At 38.6% G+C, this 18,372-nt stretch overlaps 1 protein-coding gene across 1 annotated transcript in view; it reads left to right on the top strand.

Annotated features, from left to right (window-relative positions):
• Positions 1 to 106: 106 nt before the first annotated feature.
• LOC311004768 (polycystin-1-like protein 2) overlaps positions 107 to 18,372 on the top strand; it is a gene marked incomplete at both ends in the record, with an annotated part of 50,201 nt that continues 31,935 nt past the window's right edge. The window contains 11 exons of the mRNA XM_083996937.1: positions 107 to 392; positions 1,710 to 1,898; positions 5,265 to 5,375; positions 9,204 to 9,377; positions 9,553 to 9,743; positions 10,779 to 10,998; positions 11,433 to 11,517; positions 12,891 to 13,026; positions 14,856 to 15,041; positions 15,314 to 15,451; positions 17,234 to 17,365. Of these exons, the coding sequence (XP_083853063.1) occupies positions 107 to 392; positions 1,710 to 1,898; positions 5,265 to 5,375; positions 9,204 to 9,377; positions 9,553 to 9,743; positions 10,779 to 10,998; positions 11,433 to 11,517; positions 12,891 to 13,026; positions 14,856 to 15,041; positions 15,314 to 15,451; positions 17,234 to 17,365 (1,848 nt within the window). The remainder of the gene's footprint in view (positions 393 to 1,709; positions 1,899 to 5,264; positions 5,376 to 9,203; positions 9,378 to 9,552; positions 9,744 to 10,778; positions 10,999 to 11,432; positions 11,518 to 12,890; positions 13,027 to 14,855; positions 15,042 to 15,313; positions 15,452 to 17,233; positions 17,366 to 18,372) is intronic.

The raw sequence follows: 18,372 nt of genomic DNA, 5'->3' as shown, positions 1-18,372 counted from the left end.
AAGAGCATTAAACAAGGAAAAACGATATCAGTTAACCCTACAATGTTCGTGTCAAGTTGAGACGAGCAAAGTGAGAGTATCATTTCTGAAGTGAAAACAGAAAAGGATGTGTTGGACAATTCTGCAGCTGCTGATCATTGTGACACTCAGCTGTCCATCATGTGCTGAAGGTGAGACAGGGGCTTCTATTTCCTGTCCAGAACATCAGAAGGGCTTTTTAGGCTCCTGCTATGAGTTTGTGGGTCACCAGCACCCTTTCTTCAAGGCTCAAGCTTGGTGTGAGAGGAGTGGAGGCCACCTCGCATTCGTCCCTGATGAAGACACTCAGCATTTCCTTCAAAGACATCTGGACCCTGACAAAAACATGTGGATTGGAGTAGCAGCTGTTGAAGGTAAGAAGTGAGATCTATGAAATACAGACACCTACTTGTGCTCATTCATTAAATGTGTGTCTGAGAGTGTTTCCCTCAGTATTTGGATTAACCTGTCAAATCAATAAAGATAACATACTTAAGCACAGATGATTAATAATCATAGTCTTGTGGTACAATCTGCACAACAGTGTGCAATTTATTAGAATTTCCTCCATTTCTTGACAAATAAGCACCAACTGGGATTTCTTATTTCTCACATTCTCACTCTCCTCTCCTCATTACTCCATCCATCTATTCCTATTCCTTTTTTCCCCCTCAGTTAAGTTCAAAATGGGTTCCCATGACCATTTTGCAAGTACAAGATTTAAAACAAAGTCCTTAAGCAGTTTCTTGTAATAATTTTCTTCTATCTACATTTCTTGTGTAATGTGTCCACAGGCCTTCTTCTTCTTCTCCGCCCAGTAAATGTTTTTGTCGTTGTTGTTGTTGTTTTCCAGTCTCAAAGGGTGATAGTAAAAAATAATAATACGTGAATGAAAAGCACACATATTGCACTGTTCATTTTGGAATAACATTTAAACTTTTCTCCGGAGATACTGTCAGTGAGTTGGTGCATTATGAATGTACCCGCCATCCAGCATATTCATCAGTTTGCATTTATGCCAGATGAATAGCAACCTCACATTTATTCACATCCACATTTAATTTCATACTGATAAAGCAGCAGTAGAAATTGATAGTGATTGTTTCAAAATAAAAATTGTGATTCCATACAGTAGTAAAGGAACATATTATCTTCATCATTTAATCATTTAACTGATGAGATTTCTTAATGTGCAGGAACATGTACAATACCCAGCTTCCTTGTTTGACATGGTGAATTTCCTTTAATATGTTGCCTCTTGAGTTTATGTTAAACAAAATGAGACACTGTTGAAAAGGAACTTTAGGGTCAAGGTGTGTTTTTTAATTACATTGTTACATGGTTGAGAATAATTTCTACAGACAGATGAAAAACTGTCTTAATACAAAGATATTCAGCTCAAACTGTACATATACTCAGCAGGGGTTTGTTCCCTCCCCAGGTGCTCTCTCTTGGCTGGATGGTTCACATATCGCCTATTCAAACTGGGCGAGACGCCCACAGCCGGAAGCAGCCTGTGGACATATTTTAAAAGACTCAGGCTTCCGCTGGGAGGCCACAGCAGACTGCAACAAAGAGCTACACTTCATCTGCCAGTTTGGTACGTAGTGACTCATGCAATGATTCTGAGTAGCCCACTGAATCACTCCATGATGAGTTACTGCTTTGCATTGCTTTTGTTTTCCTCACAGAATCTGGGAGGTCCATTGTGTGTGCGGATCACAACACCACTCTGCAGTGTGCCTCCGGTCAAGTGATAATCATAGACAGTGGTTTCTACGGTCATAAGAACAGTCATTACTGTCGATCCTCACTCTCCCTGCCAACTACATCCATACCACATCAGTGTGGCTGGGTAGATGTTGGAGAGACAATTACAGGTAAAACACGGTCATACGGTTCTAAAACATTCATTATTGTTATAGTGTCTGAGTGAAGTGATGTGTACTGCTTATGCCATTAGCTAATCCAGAGCAACTAAGGCACTTGACCTACACAATAAGCACTCTTAAACCTCCCTCATTCAATCTGCTTTACTCATCAGGAAATATCTGAATGGAATGACAAACATATATGCCTGGCTGCACATATTATGAACACTGTGATGAAATTGAACCCACTTTTTAAGGACAACGTGTATTGTCTCACAGCATTACTGGAAAAGAACTATTGGCAATCAGGATGGAAGAATAGTCACCCAATAAAAGCTTTAAAGATGTCAGTAAATATTGACTCATGCAATTACCCAACGACTATCCATCCATTCATTCCCCAAACTCACTCATCCTGTTTAAGGTCTCAGGGCACTGCAGCTCTTCCGAGCATGAGATGGGTATGGTACACACTGTACATGTCAGCAGAGCAAACACAACACAGAAGTTTAACGTGATGAGAACCAAGCCTATTTTCTAAGCCTTTTCTCGAAAATTGTATATCCATAATAAAATGAGTACATCTCTGCAACCACAAGGTCCATTTGAATACTTTTGGTGTCATAGTAAAGGGAAAAATTGAGAAATTGCTGAGATGTGTAAATTTCAGTATATGTGTTACTGGTGAAGAGTAAATGAAAATGGCACACAGGAAAAATTAAATAAATTTAATATTCGCCCCCCAGAAAATCATATTTTGGATGAGTGTCTGCTAAAGCTCAAAACCTTTATCAAATCATATTATCTCTGCAGTGGTTGATTTTGATAAAGTGAAGCAGTACAAAATTATTGAGATTTTACTACAAAATATTCAGGCGAGCTTTCCGAAATGTCCATTTTTGGCACCACTTGGAACCACCTGCCACTCTAAACCATTGTGTAATCTTTATTTTCACACAATTTGCATAAACTAACTGAAAAAGAATCAACCTGGACTAAATAAAAAAACTATCTAGGCCCTGTGTCCCTGGGCGTAAGCTGTCCTGACCTGCTTATTTGGGTGCAGCTCATTCGAACCATTAGAGCCAATAGAATGAGGCTATACCCATGTTGATGTGATTGACAGTACTGGCAGCCAATCAGAATCAGCAGAATCCTGAAACGTGTGACGTGCGGGCTGTTGTGCGGTGCTCATAAATGTTCCCCCGGACCGATTTAAATGTAACACCAGTCAAAGGTCGAACTGGAAATATTGTGGATTTACCCATAAAACAAACTTTTCACGGCAAAACAGCAAAGGTAAGAGGAAATTTACAACCATGTTTTGGCCAAGCAGTGTCTGTGTTTGCTCGACTTTGCTTTTTGCTGCGTTTTTGGCTTCTCTCTCTGCCATGCTTTTTTTTCTTCTTCTTCTTTCTTTCTTTCTTTCTTTCTTTCTCTGCCTTGCTTCTGTGTAGCTTCTGCGTAGCCGCGGCTGTATCGTTGCAATCTTTGTAGAGGGCTCTTTCATATGAGTAATATAGGAGCCATAAATGTGGCGATTGGGTCCACACAGAGGTGCTTCATGCAGTTTGATGTTTAGATGTTTATTTGAGTAGCCTAGTGTTTGGGCTGTGTTTGGGTCATATAAACATGTTTTTTTACACGTTGTAGTAGGTCAGCTTCTGCTGTTTAATTTGATGTAAAATATGACTATATATTCTATCATAATTAGTGCAGTAGAGGCTCTGTGATTGTTCTGTAGGTCTTCCAGTCCCCCAATTGGGGGATAGCCTACTTGGGGTTATAAAGGTGTAAAGAGGTAAATTCACATGACCATTATGTCATTAAACACATTTACATTATCACGCTGGTAAAACTATATTCCCAAGCTCTGCATTTTTATTTTACAGACACATAGTGAACAAATACAGGACACATTTATAACATCACTGACTGAAGTTATCCCAGGTCCCTTCATACAGAGCTAAAGTGTAGCCTACCCCTTATAATATTAGATTACCAAACACTTCTACCATGACTAAGCTCTTGGCAGCAGACCCATACACAATCTACAGCCCCACAAATACTTGCAGAAAGCGACAGGAGGAGAGATGCAGAAACACACAAACTGCAGGAGAGTGAAGAGGCTGAGTTAGTGACATGAGAAATGAATGCATTCAAGTGAAGAGAGAGTGGAAGAGAGAGGAGCTCATTATGAGAACTGATTGACAATAAGGCATCCACATTGAATCTGAACTCAGACGCATCTTCTGTAGAAAAGGACAGAAATTTAAATGAATATGAAAATAAAGATGTACACAGGTCTCTGGTTTAAGTTCATTTTGTAACTTAATAAGTCATCATATTTTACAGGGGAAGGTCAAAACCTTTATGTGGACTGAAAAGCTTCATATTACACCATACAGTAGGCTAACCCAGTTATCTCAGGGTCATACTGTGTGTCTTGCCCTCAGCTTGACTGATTCTACAAATTATGAGGTCTGAATCTATATTCTTAACTTCTACACACTTCTAAAAAGCACTGTCTCAAGGTCACTGAAAAACCCATAACAATGAACAAGCTACTGCAGCTGGTCGACAGCAGCTTCACATTTTACCAGCCTTTCTGACTCTAACTGACAACGATTTACACCTTTAACAGCAGTTTTGTTTTATAGAGGACTCACTCAAGCTGCATAATTAATTGCAACATAATCAAAAATGTAATACTAAGCAATGTAAAAAAAAAAAAAAAACTGACACTGAACTTGTGAATCAGTGACAGCTGATAGAAAGGGAGCACACTGAAGGCTTTGGATGTATCAAGATGTTTTGCATAATTGAATAACTGATAATGATTGAATCCTGCATATTACACAGTTGATAAATTCAGCTCTATTAACACCGCAGACATCTCTAATATGAGTGTTTGCATTTATGTGGCACAGCTGGCATTTATCCTTTTTTTATTATTATTTTGTACTAATGTCACTAAGAAAACAAGCAGAATAAGTACACCACTGGTCTTACTGTAACATGTGCAACAGACATTTGTGTGAGTGACTGTGGGAGTGGCTCAGGTTCAGGTCGTCCACTGTCACAGATTTGACAGCTTCCCCACCTCCTCCTGCCTGCATGTTTAAGTGTCCTTGAGCATGAAACTGAGTATGAGCAAGCCTGAATGAGAGTGTGCATGTGAATGTGAAGTGCTAAAACCTTCGATGATGATGATGATGATAAATGTTAATGACTTTATGAGTGGTTATGTGTTGTATGAACACAAATGTTCATCACCAGAACACTAAATATGAAACAGTAGTGTAAACGTCCTTGAAGTTGTTGTCATTGCTTTGTGTTATTAGTGGCTGATTATGCTCTCCGTGTGTTTTCCAGCCCGCTGCAGAGGACGTCAGGTTTGCCTGATTTCTGAAGTTGTGAACTCCTTTGGTGAAACGTGCCCTCAGCTGGGGAGCTACCTGTCTGTGGATTACCACTGCAAAGATGGTCTGTCACAATAATTAGAATTAATCAGTTCAATTATAAATCTGGCAGGGGAAATATCACACTTTCTATATCCAAATGGAAACCAAGCATGTTTCTTATACCACCTCTTTACTACAATCTGCTCTGTTTTGAGTCATTAGAAGAGCCAGTAAGGATAAGAGAACCACAAAAAAATTACAAATTATTTTTTTCTCAAGACAGAGATGGCTTTTCTAGCACTCATGTTGTGTTCTGGTCAAATGTGATTAAAAAGTTTGATCTCTGAAAAATGTAGTTGATTGGATCAGACTGACCCAAGATTCCGTGACTTTGTCCACAAAGAGGATTTTAACACACAATAGAAATTGTATTAATTTGCATACAACTTTTGTACTCTCTGGGTGTTCCTGGTCAAAAATATCCAGATGAGTGGGCGAGACAACAATTAGTGTAAAAAAAAAAAAAAAAAAAAAACTGAGCTCAGGTGCATCCTCATTTGTCAGATGGCCAAAATGGACAGATGTCCTTGGTAACTTTGACCTAAAGTAGTCTGTGAAACAAGACAGTATGTTGTTTCATCTGATCATCTCATCTATTTCCATCCAGAAATTTTGTTTTATTGGAACTCTAATTCAAGATAGCTACGAGCCATACAGCCATAAATAACCAACAGAAGTTCAAAACTTGTAATGTTCACAAAAACTGAAGTTGATAAAAATAAATAAATAAATAACACAACAAGCAGTGATATTATTAAAGTGTTTTTGATGAGTATTAATGAAACAGTCATTTAGACCGGGAACACACATTTTTTCAACCTGAAATAAACACAACATGAGGGCTAGCATACTCTTAATTTAGAAATGAAAAGAAATACTATGGTATTTGACATTTTTACTAACTTATTTTTGCATAAACAGCTTTTAAATGTCCTGTTTAGAGGAGGGATATTTCAGCACCCGTTTTATTGGAGATGTTAACCTGTCTGCTCTGCCACCTGTCATTCTGCTTCATTCCTTTTGCAGTTAAAGGTGTACAGAAAAGAAAATTGAATTTGAGCCCACTTTGGGTCATAAAATTAATGTGATAACTCATCTTTCAGACGTTGTAGGCCAAACTTTGTGCAAAATTCTATTTTTGAGTAAATCCGGGATGAAAGTGTGTTTTTTTTTTTTCGCATTGGATAATGCAGGCGCACGGATTATACGTCAGCCTGTACACGATTCACCAGCCACTGGTATTGGATCCGTCATCCGTCATTCAAACGTCTGAGACACGCACACACACACGGAGCTCGGGCTCGCCCCAAGCTTTGAATATCCCGCCCGCTCGATAACGACCAATCAAATTCGTTTTCCTTACTCGGGTAAACTCGTGTTGCAGCTCGTGACAACTCGGCGCGACAAACAGGACAAACGGCCATTTCTGTACACCTTTAAAGATGGGGACACAATTACAACTCAGCCAAAACAGGGATTTTCACAGAGAAATGGGAATGTCTGTTCCTACTAAAGCTGTCGAGCAAATGTATTGCAGTAAGATTTACTGCTGAAATGTAGTTGAGTGAAACTATAAAGTAGCAATAAAGGAAAATAGCCCACCCCAAAACTGAGTTACAGCTCTTAGTGAAATACTTTCCACCACTGATAATGAAATACCTATTAATAAAGTCACATGGATTTTAAGATTGTTTAGTTACCCATGAGAAGAACTACTTTCAATGGAAAATACCCAAGCATGAAAATATGTATTGTAATATTTATAATTACAGGCAAGAACAACATGTAAATGTTTCCAGGGCCTCTGCTGTCTGCTGAGATCTGCAGATGATCTGTGCTTGTTTATTATTTGAAAATAATTGGTTAAGGGCACCATGCTGTATTTCTTTCACCCCCCAGGACTCACATTGACAGTGAACTCTGTGGCTGCTGTTTTTATGGATATTACCATCGGCATCAAGTGGCTGTGGCACTTCTCATGGAGGAAACTGATCTGCAGGCTGAGCACCGGTGATGGCCGTAATATTTATCTGGATACTCAACAGGGGTGAGTACTGTCAGTAACAGACCATGTGAGTTTAAAGGTATAATTTGTGCCTGACTGCACCTGAATGCAACATCAGATGCAACAGAGTCAGTTTATTCAGTTCGAATCGAAACCAGGCAGGCAGACAATCAGGCAAAGGTACCAAATCACTAGGTAGGCTCGGAGGTCAATAAACAAAGTAACTGGTCATACACTCACTACGAAATACACAAGGAAAGGGTTGTGTAAGAACAACAAGACAATCTTGCGCATGAATGGGGAGTACAGCACAACACGAGGGAGAGGGAGACAGTGAGACAGTGAGACACAGGTGAAACACATAAGGGCAAGGAAAACAGACAGTAAGACACAGACTTCAAAATAAAACAGGAAGTGATCATGCTACTTCCTATTAACAGCAATATTAAAGCTGATTTTCTCCTTCGCTCCTCCATGTGTGTTACCATATAGACTGTAAAGCACCCAGAGGAATTGGCGCCAACTAGTGGTGCAAACAAATATTATCTGCAGGGCCTTTCTGCAACTGCAAAGGTCGGACGGACGGAAATTAGCTCTGAACTAAATCCAGCACACTTACATGACGCCACGGCGTTAAATTGTTCATTTATGTGCATTGTCCTCGACAAAAACAATAAATGAAATGAAATGATCTAAATCATTAGTATTTGCACACAAATAATGAAAATGTGCAACATGTGAGAATGGCCACTATTGGCATATGACATTTTATGGTTAAAATAATGAATGCATGATAAATATTGTTAAGCTATTCCTCTGCAATGGTTATCATACCAATAAATAATGTGGACCTATATAGGAAAAAGAAAATGGCACCAAGAATTTGTCCACTCTTTTGATTGCGATGGTGGCCTGGCTCATTCAGTCCATGAAAACTACCAGTCTGCAATGGTTATCATGCCAAACTCACTGTGAACTATGTCTACCAAGTCAAAGAAACAAACTAGAAATTGCCCATCTGTTCAATTGCCATAGGCCAAATTGGGGTCTTGGCTCATGGACTAAATCTGCTTAAAGAAAATTAACTTCATGACCTATAAACAAAACAGGGGCCAGTCTCATCTTATCAACAGCAATTACAGGTGTTACAGGTTACAGGCATTATTGAGTAACTACAGTAAATTATTATAACTTGAATAAAAGTATTTTGAGTCACAATGTATAGAAATCAGACACTTTAAAGGAATGTTACAGATACAGATAACATAGAATCAAAGCATGTCATGATAACAATGAAGGACTATACTGGATCTTCTGTTTTATATGTTTATGAACTTGTTGATGATTGTTTGAGATGACATGATAATCCATGTTTCTGTACATGGGTTTGATATATATATTTTTTTTTTAAAGGAGGCGGACAGACAGATTTCCTTATAATTTAAGATGATGGACTGTTGGCTATTTCTCCTCAGATTTCTGTCAGGCAAACACTTGTAGAGAAATATATTTTCAAATAACAAATAAATAAAGACATTTTTTTAAATTTCACTCACAAATTAGTAAGTGAGAAATGTCTGCAGTGGAAAAACATTAATTAGACCATGGGCTATATGTCATAGGCTACTGCAGTGAAATTAGACTCCCTCAATTATGTAGCAGCTGTATCTCCAGTTTTCATAGTGATTCAGTGCTGGTTTATGTATTCCACACATAAAGCAGTGTTTCCATCCAGGGACAAAAGAAATGAAATGAAATTATAATTTTCTTTATGTATTTTTTTTCTCAGGATTGAAAGCACCTTCATACATAAATATACTTATCCAAGTTCATTTGTTGTGGCAGTTGAATGCAGCAACAATGACACACGCATTACAGCTCAGAGAATAATTTCCATCCTGGAGCCTGTCACCGGGCTCAGTGCCGTGGGGTGCTATGCTGGAAAGTTGTTTTTTCATGTTACCAACTGCAAAGCCCTGTATGGAGAGGCAATTCATATTCAAATTGAAGCAAAAGCAGGTATGTCACAACATGATGAAATATATAAATACAGTCTATTATTCAACCTGTAAAATTTGATCACTGTGGGGAAAAATAAAGGTTAGATGTTTTTTTATTTTGTTTACATTTTCTTTCCCCAGATGTAATGAATTTGAATTGTTGTTCAGAGTTATGCTTTTTGCTTTTCCTGGAGGTTCAAATGTGACATACAGAATCCAGAGTGATGAAATGGTGCTCTCCAGTTTATCTGTGGTCAGAGGAAATATTTCCCACAACCTCACTATGTCTCCTGGGATGGTGAAGCACCTCGGGCCTGGCTGTCACCATCTGAGCCTTTATGCATCCAACACTGTGACGTTCCCTGAAGTGTCTACAGACCTGCAGGTGAATCAACCACAACCAAGTGAACGTCTTGTCTACTGTTGCTGTTGTCTAAGTCCCATACAGAGATTGATATAGAGTTATAAATAGAGATAGATTCTTGACTTGTCTCCTTAATTCACATCTGGTTCTTTAGTAATAATAATAATGTTAACAGTAAGAATTGTTAAAAACTAAAAATGAATAATAAACCTGAAACGTTGATTTCCTTTAGCTGAGGTGTTATAGAGCTTAATTGTGGTAGTAGCATGTGAAATATAAAGTTACCATTTTGATCATTTGATTATGGAGATGACTTTCCTAATTAGAAATTTAAATTTAACCTTTAATTATTGCAACACATCAGACAGTTTGCGGCATATCTGCAAACACCAGGACACAGTGGATGCACCAGCCCCCCCATGCATTTGATCACTTTTCACTTCAAAACTCCAAACTTTAATCCTGGTGTCTCTAATCAGTGTTAAACTTTTAAACAGTGGAACATGGTGTGAAAATGAATCACTGATCAAATAATAATCACAATCAAACTTACACTGCCACTTTGGGTGCCGTGTTAAACAGATGTTTTTTGAGAACTGATTATGCCGCTGCAACAAATGAACACTTGTATCACACACAAGTATAACTATTGTTCTCTGACCACAGCTATTACTATATTATTAAATGTAAGGAAATACCTTACAGGCAATTCAGTCTTAGAATAACAATACTTCATTTATCATTAGTTACCAATAACACAATGCTGTAAAAAGTATCATTGGTAATGTTGATATACTGCTAATTAAAATATTGACATCTACTAACAACAGGTTATTATGTGTAAACAGAAATATGTTTCAGGGTTACCAGGTTGTAAACCTTCACCATGCACAGATGAAGGTGGAGCGTTTCAGCTTCTACACTAATGGCAAATAACAATCTGTCAATGGCTTACTGTAATCTGGAATCATTGTCTGCTATGATGAATTTGACCACAATATGAGAAAGAAATGGTCGTGTTTCTCACTGTTTTTGTTAATTCTACTCATACCTCAGGTGTGCGTATTAGAAAAAGTAGCTGGGCTTCAGGTGTCAATGTTGCCAAAAGGAGAGGAATGTCTGGACTCTCCGGATGTTACTGTTGGTGTTTCCCTTGAACAAGGAACGCCTGTGCTGCTCCACTTCTCTCTGACCGGAGGAAATGGCAATTCATTCTATGAAATCAGAGAAATGAATGTGAGGAAGGGAATTTTTCACATTGGACGCACTGGTCAAGGTATGGAAGACATAGCAAAAAAAACGGGGGCCACATTTGAGGAAAAATACCACTGTAATACAATGATTTCTGAGAGGTGCAAACATTTGAACCCAGCTGAATAAAGAACATTGTGTTGCATTACAGGACCTGGACAAATGACACTCACAGCACAAAATGACTTTTCGTCTCTGGAAGTACATGTGGACATGCTCGCTTCCTGTGGCAAAGATTCAGTCATTCAACTAAATGATCACAATGAGCACTGGTTTGGTTTTCATCAGGGACTTGTAAGATCTTATGTCGTATTTTTTACACATTGGTGTGGGGTGATATTTTTTTGAGAGAATACTCACATCTTGCAGTATCTACTGTATTATTTAGAAAACCTTTTCTTCTTTTTCAGAGAAAACAACATCTAAGAGTTGCCAGATCTCCACTGACTATCTCTGTAGTACCCACAACCACAGTGTCAGACAAACTGAAAAAGATCACCCTCTCCATAACAGAAACATCTGCACTAAACGACCCAGAGAAAAGGTACCAGTGGATGTGCAGTAAGTGTCATGCTTCTCTCTACCTAAACTTGTTGAATTGAATGTTTAGTTTAATTTTCACCATGTTTTGATTTATTGCTCATAAGTGTTGCCATAATATTAAATCCTTGCTCACCGTACAGTTGCTTCACTTGTCAGACTTCCCATTCACACAGGACACATGTTGAGATAATGGTAGCATATTTATAACTCTGACTTTTCATAAACATATTCTGATTTTCGACAGAGCTTGTCACTGTTGACCTGCAGTTGTCGATTTTGGCATCTGAAATAACAACTGTCAGCTGGCAGAGTTTATGAGCTGTCATAAGCTAGCTAATTAAGTCAACCTGAGCTCCACAAATCACAGTGTTTCCAGTCTTGATTTTCATCCAGCTGATTTTAAATTAGTAAGAGTCTTGAATTTAATATATAGGTTACTATTTAGTACAACCTGTTTCTTTCATTTTAGACCTTATGAGAGGAAACTCTTTTATTATAAGGATTACTCAGTGTGTCTGACGAAAGCACCATCTTGAATAACATAGTGTGGGTTGCTAAAGTGCAGATTTCTTTTTTCTCAAATCCTACCAAGAAAGGACAGTGTTAGGCCTCCACAACCTGTTTAAGAACAGGGCCTATAATACTGTTATTTTGTTTGCGCTTGTATCAGAGTCAGTATTACCATTAGAGTGTTTTAAAAACTGAACATTAGTCTTGATGTGTTGTATCTGCCTGAATTGCAGAAGTGTAATGACTTCACTTGTTGCTCCACAGAACATTCCTGTAAATGCCAAGGAGAATTTGAGACAAAGATACACATCATCACAGAAGGTTGCCTACCAGATCCATTTAAATTTAATAGGTATTATTTCAGAGTGATAGACAGAGATGATAATGAGGTGGAAAAAAGTCGATCCACATGCATCGGCCTTATTCCTGAGCCCGACAACGAAGCTTTGTTGAGGTACTTTTTCGAGAAATCACTTGTCTCTGTGTCTTATCTGATGGAGTGTAATGTTCCTGTACTGGAAATGTGTTGAGGAGGTGAAACACTGAAATTAACATTTATGACACTATTTTTCTGAGTAAAATGATTGGAGAAAATTGGACTGCTTTGGTAAAGAGTTTGTATGTCACATTTTCTGTTAAACAGAAGGTGTTATTTTATCTAAACATTTGGCATATTATTCCTTCATTGACTATACCCTATAAAACATAAATCAAACCAACAAAAAGTAGGCAAATGCTTTTATCAGTCAACATATTTATATTGGAGCACAGTATGTTTACACTGTTGTGGTACTGTAGGTGGTTTTAATTAGCAGCTTTTTTGAGAGGTTAACCACATTGTCCTTGTTATTTCCTGTACCATAGTCTGTCTTGTACTGAAAACTGCAACCCAGCAAAGATCAACAAGGACACAAAAATAGAATTTGAATGTAAGAAAAATGACGTGTGTTCACAAGTCGTGTGGCACATTGAGGACCCACGTGATGACAATCATTGGCCAGTAAGTCTCTTAACATCAGTGATACCTATTTAGAATTAAAGTTGTGTTATGTTTTTTATTAAAGCAATGGTTGACATTGTGAAAGACGATGAGAAAGATTTGAATCTCCTCTTAGTCTCTGCCTTTTCAGTGGCAAGCAGAGGCAGCTGAATTCATATATTCAGTGTATTATGTCTATGGTTGGATTGCTCAAGGCCTTAAAGGGATACTTCACCTAAAGTCAATAATTCACTAATTTTCTACTCACCATAATGCCAATGAAGGGTTTGGAGAACTTTCAGAGTTATCAAAACGCTTTTGGAGTTCCAGGGGGGTCCAGCTGGCACCAGATTTCCATACAGTATAATGGCGGTGGATAGTGCTGCTCACTTTTGAATCGTCCAAAACACATACTATCAAACATCCAAATACCTCCATACTGCTTGTCCGTACTGACCCAAGTGTCCTGAAGCCACAACATGAAAAAGTTTTCAGAAAAAAATAATTTGATCTCTGTTTTTAGCCTTGTTGTAGTAGCTCCCAGTGGCTCTGTTGATGTTTGTGCGCATGCACAAGATTTACTGCGAGATGTTCATTCGTCATTGTAAACCATTGGATGTATGATGTAAAGACAGATTTTGGGTGAAGTATCCCTTTAATACAAACCTCTCATAGTTTCAAATGTGGAAGTGGGTCCGAACGAGGTGGGACGAGGAGCAGGAGAGTGTCAAAATTGAGCGAGGGGATTGGATGGAGGGTCAATTTCTCTGCAGGTCTGCAGCCGCTAGAGAGAATGGATTTTTTTTTGTTCCTTTTGCTCTTCACATTGTGTAGGTCGTACTATTGGGCAATAACCGCCATCTAAATGATGTTAATAATAATGATCAATCTTTCTCAAAGTTGACCATAGCTTTAATTTGTTAATCTAATCTTAATCTATTCACAGGATGAGACGGCGCATTGCTACAAAAAAAAAGGGAAAGTACCACTTATAGAGAAACAAGATGGTGGTACTAAATACACTGTGAAGAAGAAGTATCTTAAAACAGCCAAGCAAAAGCAGCAGGATGTCACTGTAGTGGTGACGTATGGTGAGCATGCTGTGCAACATGTACATGTGTATACTATATAGTTTCTTTGCGATAATACAAATGTCATCTTGTCTTCTGATTTTGACCAAAGGGGGTGATAAACCTCTTTTTACAAAATACATCATAAAGACATCATCTACGCAGAATCCATCTCCTACCACAGGACTACCAGCTACCAGTGTTACAACAGCCAAAGTTGGAGAGAACACACCTCAAAAACCAGCCACTGGTGGTCCTATTACTACTGCACCTGGTAGTTTCAGCACCACCATTAACACAGCTTCACCATCCTTGCCGTCAACCACCAAAAATGCTGAGGGACTCTCATGTAGTATAAACCCGTCAAATGGAACAATACTTAGTGCTTTCATTATAACTTGCAAGACCAAAGATCCCTGTCCTAAATGTGGCTACTGTTTCAAGGCTGAGGGTAAGTACACCAGGTTACTTAAAAAAATCTCTTTTCATAAAGATCATAGCGTAGAAATACTGCTATATTAATACATCTTATCTTGGTTAAAAAATTGGCAGGTAAACATCTGCGCTGCAGCAAAAACAATGAAGTGAAAGCTGTCTTCCTTCCCCTTGGTGACAGCAGCTCTGACTACAAGCTGATAATTAAAGCTACAGCAAAATATAAAAGTGTTGTAGTTAGCACCACTATTACTACACAGGTTGGTCAAAAATTGGGTTATTGAAAGAACAATACATAGAGTAGCGCTCTGCTTCTCTGTTATACTCATGGCCTTTTGCCCACAGGTCAAGGACTCCACAAACGACGCAGGTTCTTCAGTAGAAAGCCTGAAGGCGTCAGTGGAGGATACTGTGGCTCAGCTGAGGAAACAGGGCCTTTTGTCAGCAGAAACCACAGGACAGATGTTCATGTCTGTGACCAACAAACTGAACAGTCAATCTGATGAATCAAAAAAAGATGATAGGCAAAAGGTAATCCCAGGGGGCACACTTAGACTGAATGAGTATTAAAGATTTGTGTATATGTTAATGTTTGACATGAATAAACTTATGAATGGACATATTCACCTACACAATACTGCAGCTTTGAATATCAGTGTTATGATGGATGACCCATAATTTGGCAGCGACACTTATGTAATAATTGAGCCACACACATTTTTCAATGTGTAATTCACTCTAGATATTACTACTACCACTAAATGCCAATCCCATATGCTTGTGAATGCTTTTATCTGTTGAAGCTTCGTGAGCAGATGCTGAACATAATGGTTGATACTGTAGCGGAGGCTCCCATCAGCTCCCCAGAAGAAGTTCAGCTGACGGCCAGAGTTCTCACCGCGGTTGTCCAGAAGGGCACTGAACTCAGCTCCTCAGCTCAGGTACTGTTATCCCCACACACATTAAAAGCACAGACATCATTATTATGAATATGAATATGCCAAGTGCCTTCACAGAGATGCACTGCTTTATGTTGATGAATATCCACTGCAAGGACAAGGTTACCCCTGTTAGGCCTTGTGATTTGTATGTGTAGGGATGTCCTTGATAACCAAAAAAAAAAAAACTGTGAAAGTTGATTTGAACCTGCAGGCAGAGGCGTCATTATTCTTTGCCAACCTCAGTTCATCTCTGGCCAACATGAAAGTGAACACAATTGAAGAAGTACTCACTGCAGCCACCACAATTGTGAAAGGAGCGAGCCATATCCTCAGCTATTCTTCCAGTGTGAGTCATTGAACCTCATGGCCTCTTCTGATGGGACTACCAACTAGCTTGACTGATTAAATATGGGATTTGAATGGGATTTGACTTATCCTAGGTGTATTTACAATCCACATTCAGTTTCTTGCATATCTGTTGATTCTCCATTTGCCTCTTTATCAGCCAGGCACCATGGAGTTTAAAGTTAATTTGTTAGCAGATGGTTAAACTTAGTACACAACATGAATACTGACAATGGTCCCATGATTTTCCATAATTTACAACTTGGGCTAAAATGTTGTCAAGAATAGTGCCTATAATGACCAGGTGCTGGGCAAATAATGCAAAACCAAACTTCTCAGAAATATTAAAATGTCTGTTTGAAATTGCAAAGGGAAAAAAAACAATGTCTCCCCTCTAATACATGATGTGCTGTCTTTTTCAGAAAAACATTTCTGATTCCCTTCTTGTTGCACTGAAAAACATACAGAGTGCCCTACTGAACTTTCAAGATACTAATAAGGGACCAACTGTTATCCAAGAATCTAATATTGGTGTTCTTGTCAATAGGTAAGTTCAGCCTCAGCAACTTGTAAAGAAGCCAGACAAACCACTCAAAACATTGGGAATTGCCTTTCTTTTCTTTTGCTCTTTGTTAAATATCTTTTAAAGCTGGTTTTCTTAGCAAAGTGGGATGGTCTGCTTCTGACTAGACATAGCAAAATCAATGATATGGTACCCATATCACAACTAGCCTACTCAATACAAATGATGACTTATGTTATAGTGTATGTTGTCTTCAGAAAGAGTTATCTGCTCCATCATTTAGTTAATCCACTTCAAGTCCTGTTAATGTTGTTTAAAAGAGCTATTTGCAAGTTTTTTTGTTTTGTTTTTTTCACACCCTGCATTAGTGTTAGCAGATTAGCTATTCCCTTACAAGTGGAGAGCTTCATCCATTGTTGCATTTAAAACAAGTTATAGTACTGTACTTTCTCTGAGCAGTGGTGTTCTTCAGGGCAGACTGTATGCTTCAGTGATTCAGAGACAGAGAATTTAGCCATTTAGAGTTGGGTTAGCTGGTTAGCATACTAACTTGAGTGGGCTACAAAAAAAGAAAAAACAGAAACAGAAATGTACAGAAATTACACAGCACTCTGACTCGGCAATATGCACCATACTATATTTCAAAACAAAAATCTAAACTTTAACAAGTCTGTTTGTATTTTGTTACAGAGTGAAATTGGAAAGCTTGCACAATGAGTCTATACATATCCAGAACAGCTCCAGCCCCAAATTTCATCTTCCACATCTACCCTCCAGCATCTTTCCTTCAGAAGAATCTGTGGATATACGAGTAAATTAGTGTTGATGTGTCAGATCCTACTTATTCTCAGTTTAAAGGGTCTGCCTTGATCATATCCTTTAAAGCCAATTTCTCTCTCTGGATACATTCACAGATGCTGAGTTTACATAAAAATCCATTTTCCTGGAATGAGAGAGGAAACATCAGTGGGCTAATTGGAGCTCTATCCCTCACAACAAAACAGGGCTCCGGTATCAATGTGGAGAATTTGAGTGAAGATATTGAGGTCAGTGCAGCCAGAGTGCAGATGAGTAATTTTCTATAGGCTACTATGCTCTCCTGCTGAGGGTTCTCCCATGAGATATTCTCCTGTGGAGCAAATCTCTGCTTCCCTTTAGACTTCAAACAAGACACTGTGCTGATGCAGCCTAGAAGGAGTACTCTGTGGAATGAAAAGTCTGCTAGATGTACAAATGACCATAAATTTGAATGAATTTTTTTTTTTTTTTTTACAAAAGACATAAAAGCAAGTATTTGGTGAAAGGGATATTTCAACATTTTGGCAAACTCGCCTATTGCCATAATGCCTGTAGTCTTAAGGTCCCCCACATAGTTGGGCGTACAATACGTGGATGTTTGAGGTTTCATAGTCAGGCATATGGTGTCACATTTAAAACACAAACGTAACGTTCCATTATTATTTCATAGCTTGGTGAATGTGCGGAGAGCATTTTGAGTTGTTGGAATGTGTGTATATGATGAATTTGATGAAGGGCGAAAATACAGCGCGCCTCACAGAGCTCACATCTCTGCCCCGCTGATCTAAAAACAGCTTGCACAGACAATTAAAGGGATAGTTCACTCAAAATTGAAATTTCACTCATTATTTACTCACGCTCATGTCGACTAAGGGCTGGGAGAAGTTTCAGAGTTATCTGTGGCTTCTCTGAGTTACTGTACAAGGGGTCTCGGCATAGCAGTGCATGTCCATATAACGGTTGCAAATGGATACCAACTGTCTTTCATAACAAAAAGACACACCAAAAAACATCCAAATACCTCCATGCTGCTCGTATGTAATGTCTGTCTTGTATTGAAGCCCCGAAATGCGAAATTGTCACAAAAAAAAATTAAATAAGTCTATTTTTCAAGCTTGTTTGTCGCGGAAGCTTCTCGAAGCTCCTCTTCCCGGTTCGTCACCTGTAACTCAGAGAAGCCATGGATAACTCTGAAACCTCTCCCAGCCCTTAGTCGACATGAGTGTGAGTAGATAATGAGTGCAATTTCAATTTT

The sequence above is a fragment of the Trachurus trachurus genome, assembly GCF_905171665.1.
Source record: "Trachurus trachurus genome assembly, chromosome: 21".
NCBI lineage: Eukaryota > Metazoa > Chordata > Actinopteri > Carangiformes > Carangidae > Trachurus > Trachurus trachurus.
This window is presented reverse-complemented; position numbering and strand designations above follow the sequence as displayed.